Consider the following 7,165-nt stretch of genomic DNA (forward strand, 5'->3'; position numbering starts at 1 on the left):
ATTTATGCAGGGGCCAAATCGCTCGCTCACAACTTTAATGCCAGTAGCTCACGGAGTAGAATTTTTGCTCACAAGACTCCACAGCTTAGAGGGAACGTTGCTCTGAACGTCTCTGGCCCTGAATGTTCCCAGGGGTTGCCATGAGTCAGCTGTGACTGGACGACAAAAGCCCTTTAGAGAAACGCAAGACAAAGGTATTACCTGAGGACCCTACCGGGGCCATTCATCGCAGGGGCCAGCCCGCCTGGCCTCATCAGCACTGAGTCAACGAGAAGGTCTTCTGAATTCGGAGGATGCCCTTTACACCTGTAGGAAAGAAGAACGCACAATAAGTGGCAATGAACACCAGCAGGCTGGCTTTTGCTCCTTCCTTCTGCCGGTCTTCTTTGTTTACTTGATATCTCGGTGAATACTTTGCCTCAAAATCTAGCCCTAAAATTACGGACTAGAGCACGGAGGTCGGGACTCCAAACCGCCTGACTGTCCCTGGTCTGAAAGACGCCAGACTGGCCATTACGAGGGCAAGGGCTTTCTCGGTGGTGGCTCCACACTGGTGGAACGAGCTCCTGGAGGACATGAAGGCCCTGCGGGACCTTTTACAGTTCCGCAGGGCCTGTAAAACAGAGCTCTTCCACCAGGCCTTTGATTAGGAGCCGCCACTGACCATTGCAAACTGAACACACCACAGCCCTATGTAACAACGCCGGACATGGCCTTTCCATCGGACCGTTTACAGAAATTCCCACCATCAGTTTAGAAAAAGAAGAGACTGGATTTATCCCCCGCCCTTCACTACCCGAAGGTGTCTCAGAGCGGCTTACAAACTCCTTTCCCTTCCCCTCCCCACAACAGACACCCTGTGAGGTCAGTGGGGCTGAGAGAGCTCTCGACAGAAACTGCTCTTTTCCAAGAACAGCTCTTATCAGAACTACGGCTTGCCCAAGGTCATCCAGCAGGTGCAAGTGGAGGAGTGGGGAATCAAACCTGGTTCTCCCAGATCACAGTCCATGCACTTAACCACTACACCAAACTGGCTCTCTTTCACACTAGCACTTTACTGGAAAAAAATTTAATCGTATTTTATCGTATCTTATTGTATTTTAACCTCTGTAAGCCGCCTTGAGCCAGTCTGCACCGGCAAGGCAGGATATAAATTGAAAATAATAAATATAAATAATAATAAATATTTCCCACACTTCTTATTTTTGTCACTTGTGAGCCCCCCTTTTCCGCACATAGAATCACAGAGTTCGAAGGGACCTCCAGGGTCATCTTGTCCAACCCCCTGCGCAAGGCAGGAAATTCACAAAGACCTCCCCCTCCACACCTGCAATGACAACTGTTCCATGCCCAAAAGATGACCAAAACCCCCCCCCTCCAGGATCTCCAGCCAAATTGGCCTGGAGAAAAACGGCTTCCTGACCCCCTTCCCTGGGCGTGTAAGAAAGGGCCACAAAGCACTGAGGCAACCCTTCCTGCCCTGCCTCAGTTCACAGGATTAGCATTGCTGTCAGATGGCCATCGAACCTCTGTTTGAACACCTCCCAAGAAGAAGAGCCCACCACCTCCCGAGGAAGCCTGTCCCACTGAGGAACCGCTCTACCTGTCAGGGAGTTCTTCCTAATGCCTAGCCGAAAACTCTTCTGATTTAATTTCAACCTTTTGCTTCTGGTCCGACCTTTTGGGTCAACAGAAAACAGCCCCACACCATCCTCTAGATGACAGCCCTTCAAGTACTTGAAGACGGTTATCGTATCACCTCTCAGTCATCTCCTCTCCAGGCTAAACCTACCCAGCTCCTTCAACCTTTCCTCAGAGGACTCGGTCTCCAGAACCCTCAACAACTTCGTTGCCCTCTTTTGGACACATTTTGGATACAGCTTGACTGTATCCTTCTTAAATTATGGGGCCCAAAACTGAACCCAATACTCTAGGTGAGGTCTAACCAGAGCAGAGTAAAGCGATACCATCACTTTGTGTGATCTGGACACTGTACTCGGTTGATACTGTCGCGGCGCGCGTGTCACGCAAATTGCACCCTGCTAAGATCCCACTGCAGTAAACCACACACACAGTTCTTGCGGTTAACTATATACAGTGATTTATTTCCAATATATACAGCTCTCTCCGTCAAAGTGCTCCGCAATACGCTCATACAAATAGAAGGAATACAATGTGCAGACTACATACACTTATATACACTTGACCAGCCAATCAGCTTACTGCTGAGTCGCAATGAGATAGCTCAGCTTAGCCCCACTCAGAACCGGTTTGTGCTGGTTCTTCAGACTGTCAGACACCTGTCAATTAGATTGGCATGATCACATATGCTGAAGACTTATACCTGTCAACAGATACAGCCCAAAATCGCATTGGCCTTTTTAGCTACTGCATCACACCGCTGACTCATTGTCTGTGTGCGTTTTGCTCCCTCTAGTGCTCGCTTCTATATTTCATCGCTGTATCTCTGGTTTATTTCCCTCCACTCTTAAAGCGTTCGGGAGTAGACTGGTGATGCAGCGGCGAAATATCGAAACAGCCACTACAGGAAGCAGAACACGCGTGGGAATCGACAAGACGCAATACAGGCACACGAGCGACAAAATAATATCTGCAGAAGAGCCGCTTGTCTCAAATGGAGGGGGAAGTCCTGCGAACGCATCTTCTGGAAGGGGCATGGAGCGGGATCCCCCCAGCAAAGTGGCCGCGGATCAGCGTGTGCTCAGACTAGGTTTGGCCACCTCCAAAGTGGCGCCTGGAGTTATCCGGGAATTACTACTCATCTCCAGATGACAGAGATCAGCTCCTCTGGAGAAAACGGCGGCTTCACGCGACAAACTCTACGGTATACCACAGATTATATACAAACTCCCTCCCTCCATGGGCACCACCCCCAAATCTTCAGGCACTGCCTGGACAGGAGCTGGCAAGCCACTCATAAGAACATAAGAGAGAAGCCAATGCTGGATCAGGCCAGTGGCCCATCCAGTCCAACACTCTGTGTCACACAGGGGCCAGAAATACCAGGTGCCCTCAGGAGGTCCACCAGTGGGGCCAGGAAACTAGAAGCCCTCCCACTGTTGCCCCCCCCCCCAAGCACCAAGAACACAGAGCATCCCTTGCCCCAGACTGAGAGTTCCTATCTATACCTTGTGGCTAAGAGCCACCGATGGACATCTGCTCCATATGCTTATCCAATTCCCTCTTATAAGAACATAAGAGAAGCCAATGTTGGATCAGGCCAATGGCCCATCCAGTCCAACACTCTGTCACACCGTGTCCAGAAATACCAGGTGCCATTAGGACGTCCACCAGTGGGGCCAGGGGGGCCAGGACACCGGAAGACCACCCCGTTGCCCCCCAAGCACCAAGAAGACAGAGCATTACTTGCCCAAGCCTGAGAGTTCCTATCTTGTGGCTAACCTCTGCTCCATATGCTTATCTAATTTTCTCTGGAAGCTGTCCATGCTCGTAGCCGCCACCACTTTCTGTGGCAGAGAATTCCAGGTGTTAATCACTCAAGGTATCACTGGGCGAGAGCTTCAGTTAGGGACTTCTGAATTCAGCACTAAAAAGTTCCAAAAAGCCCAAGCAAGCTCCAGACACAAAGGATGTAAGAGATCAATTGTGCTTCTTCTTCTTCTTTTAAGTGGTTTGATTTGGACACCCGCAATCCGTGCTGCTAAGTGGACTGCTTTTCCAGAGGGCCCCTTCCTTCCCTTCCCGACAGGGCTGTAAAAGCCAACTCTGGCTGATTCTGCATTGGCTTTTCCTGCCTCCCCGCTGGAACAGAAATTCCCCTCTGCATTGCATGCTGGCTTCATTCCCTTTGACCATCGGGTTTTATGCTACCCTCTACACTGCGTGCCGCTTTCGCCTCCTTTGACCATCGGGTTTTTGTCCTGGTTTTGGGGTCCCGAGACTTAACCCACACCCCCCAGTGGCCCCAATGACCACCAACTCACCCAGCAGACCCACAGACCGAGACGACCTTGCAACGCCGGACCCCGCCAGCACCGCTGAGGCACAACAGTCCAGACCAGTCCAACCGCGGAGTGAAGAGCCTCGTGGAGCAGCAGGAGAGGCCGACAGCGCCCGGGAGAAGCGGACGGTGAACACGCGAACGCACGAGACCCTGCACGCCGGTGCCAGCGGCGCGGCCCCAGACCAACAGGACCGCCGCCAGCATAGCTCCGACCACACCCAGGCCGTAGGGACGGCGTCGGAGCTTATCATAGGGGGCGGGAGGAATCACAGGGAGGCGGGGCCGGGAGGCGGGGCCAGGAGAGGGAGCTGGGTATAAAGGAGAGGGAAGTGAAGGGGCCGGAGAGGAAGGACGTGCTCAGAACTACTGGAGGAGGCACAGAGAGGAGGAGTCCAGGGAGGACGCTGAGAAGCTGGAGAGCCGATGCACGAAGGTAGAGGGACCTACGGAGTGCCCTTAAACTCCGTCCCGTACCCATCTGAGGCCCCAACGCTCCCCCCCTTCTTTAACAGGCCTCAATTTCCAGAGCCGTCGGACCTCCCCCACCTTGAGTCGCCATGGCCACGGGAGGGTCCACGCCCGGAGCCCAGGGTGGGCTTGACAGTTTTATGGTACGCTCTGCATAGATTTATGGCCGTTCAGGGGTGGACTTTGCAGTCAGTATGGCGTTGCACCGGGGTATCTGAATAATAATAAATAATAGTAATAATAATACTTACAATTTATTAATCGCTTTCCCCAGTGAGCTCAAAGCGATTTACAGTTACACATTTTAGACAGGGGACTAACAATGTTCATAGGGGATAGGGAAGACAACATATATTCATTTTTAATTGCACGCGCCGTCACTGCGTGAATGTGGTTTCGAGCGGCACTTTTCCCTCCCGGTTGAGAAAATGCGGAGCAAATGCCAGATGCCGAGTCGCCCCCTGCCTGCCCTCCTCCACGCCCCTCAGCGAGGCAGACACAAGATACGAAAATCTGATCTGGAAGTTTGTTTAGAAAGCCCCGACGGAGAGCAGCAAGCGGCCCGGTTCGGCGTTTGATATCGGGGCTTCCGCTGCGGGTGTCATTGCCTCTGCAAATTCCTCAAACCCCTGCCAAAACTTTTAAAAAACAGGAGGGGAAACGAGAACGAAGTCTCGGAGGTGACTTTGATCTGCTGCGCTCCCCGTGATGCCACTGTCGATGGCTGTGGAGAGACTGCAGCTGGTGCTGAACGCAGCTGTGTGTCACCGCACTGGCGGGGGAGCAGAAGAGAAGAGGCGTGTGGGCACGCAGGTGTGACTGAGAGGGAGACCACAGGCTCGGTACAACGGGGAGTCCAGCATCTATCCTAGCTTCCAGGAGTCCCAGGGGGAAAACCAGGGATCGAGGGCTTGCAGTTTGTAAGCCCCAAAGGTTTAAAGCTGCATATTACTTTCGAGCAGGGGGTCCACAAACTTTTCGAATCTAGGGGCAACGCTAGGGTTTTGACATAGCGTGGCAGGCCCAGACGCACAATGGCTGATGCAGAAGAGGAGGAGGCTGGATTTATACCCTGCCCTTCGGAAGGTGAAGCCAGCCGCAAAATGGCTGCCACAGCTGCTCTTCGGTCACATAGTGAGGATCCTTGAACTGCAGGGGCCGCTGCGGCCGAAGCAGTGTTTTTAAAAAATCTGCACCATCATAGAATGTTAGTGCTGGAAGGGACCTTGCAGGTCATGTAGTCCAACCCCCTGCACTCTGCAGGAGCAGAGCCGAAAGATAGCTCTACAACATACCCGAAAGATGGTTGTCCAGCCTCCACTTGAAAACGCCCAGCGAAGGAGCATCCACCACCTCCCGAGGCAGACTTTTCCACTGCTCAACCACTCTTATAGCTAGGAAGTTTCTCCTGATATTTACCCGGTAACGACTCTCTTGTAATTTCTACCCATTAGATCTAGTCTTGCAATCAGGAGCGAGAGAGAATAGATCTGCTCCATCTTCTACAGGACAGCCCTTCAAATACTTGAAGACTGCAATCGTGACCCCTCTAAGCCTTCTCTTTCCCAAGCTAAACAGACCCAACTCTTTCAGCCTTTCCTTGTAAGACTTGGATTCCAACCCCCTAACCATCTTGGTTGCCCTCTTCTGGACACGCTCAAGCTTGTCGACATACTTCCTAAAGTGTGATGCCCAAAACTGGCCACAGTACTCCAGGTGAGGCCTGACCACAGCAGAATAGAGCGGAACGACCACCTCCCGTGATCTGGACACAATGCTTCCAGGTTAGGAGCGCGGACTCTAATCTGGGAGAGCCGGGTTTAATTCCCCACTCCTCCACATGCAGCTGCTGGGGTGACTTTGGGTCAGTCACAAGTTCTCTCAGAGCTGTTCCTTCACAAGCAGTTCTCGAAAGAGCTCTCTCAGCCCCACCTACCTCACAGGGAAAGGGAGATTTGTAAACTGCTCTGAAACTCCTTTGGGTAGTGAAGGGCCGGATGTAAACCAATCCCCTCCTCCTCTTCTCCTTTTCGTTTTGTCTCCACTCTCTAGCACTCACTTGTTGAGTTCTGTCGCTTCTCCTGCACATTGCATCGGAAGGCTTGACGGGATATTCCTTGGCAGGGAGGGCGGGATAAAAATCGAATAAGTAAAATAAATAAATATTCAGCTCTTGAGGCTTGAAGGAATGAGCCAGTGTGGGTGAGGGCCACGGCCAGTGGTGGAGATTCTGGCACTGATGAAACAGTTACACGTTGGCATGCGGAAGAGGCATACTTCGAGAGCCAGTCCAGTGTAGTGGCTAGGAGCTGGACTCCTTGGGGTGAACCGAGTTTGATTCCCCACTCCTTCTCCACATGCAGCCAGCTGGGTGACCTTGGGTCAGACACAAATTCTTTCAGAGTTGTTCTCTCAAGGGCAGTTTCTGTCAGAGCTCTCTCAGCCCCACCTACCTCACAGGGTGTCTGTTGTGGGGAAGGAAAGGGAAAGGAGACTGTAAGCTGCTCTGAGACTCCTTCGGGTAGTGAAGGGCCGGGTATAAATCCGGTCTCTTCTTCTTCTAGATGACAGCTTTATAACCGTGCCACAGACTCAAGGGGTGGAAACCAAGATTCAAGTTCTGCCCTGAGCATGGGCCCACCACCTCCTCCTGTTCCTGCTGCCTGGAAACTCCAGGAAGCTCCCCTCCCTGTGGGTGCCCCCCCCCCCCCT

At 52.4% G+C, this 7,165-nt stretch overlaps 1 protein-coding gene across 1 annotated transcript in view; it reads right to left on the reverse strand.

Annotated features, from left to right (window-relative positions):
- Window positions 1-201: 201 nt before the first annotated feature.
- Window positions 202-7,165, reverse strand: part of LOC107120053 (protein hinderin-like) — a gene marked incomplete at its 3' end in the record, with an annotated part of 111,715 nt that continues 104,751 nt past the window's right edge. The window contains exon 4 of the mRNA XM_015422693.1: window positions 202-306. Coding sequence (XP_015278179.1) covers window positions 202-306 — 105 coding nt within the window. The remainder of the gene's footprint in view (window positions 307-7,165) is intronic.

Source organism: Gekko japonicus, unplaced genomic scaffold (genome assembly GCF_001447785.1).
Source record: "Gekko japonicus isolate JY-2015 unplaced genomic scaffold, Gekko_japonicus_V1.1 scaffold2406, whole genome shotgun sequence".
NCBI lineage: Eukaryota > Metazoa > Chordata > Lepidosauria > Squamata > Gekkonidae > Gekko > Gekko japonicus.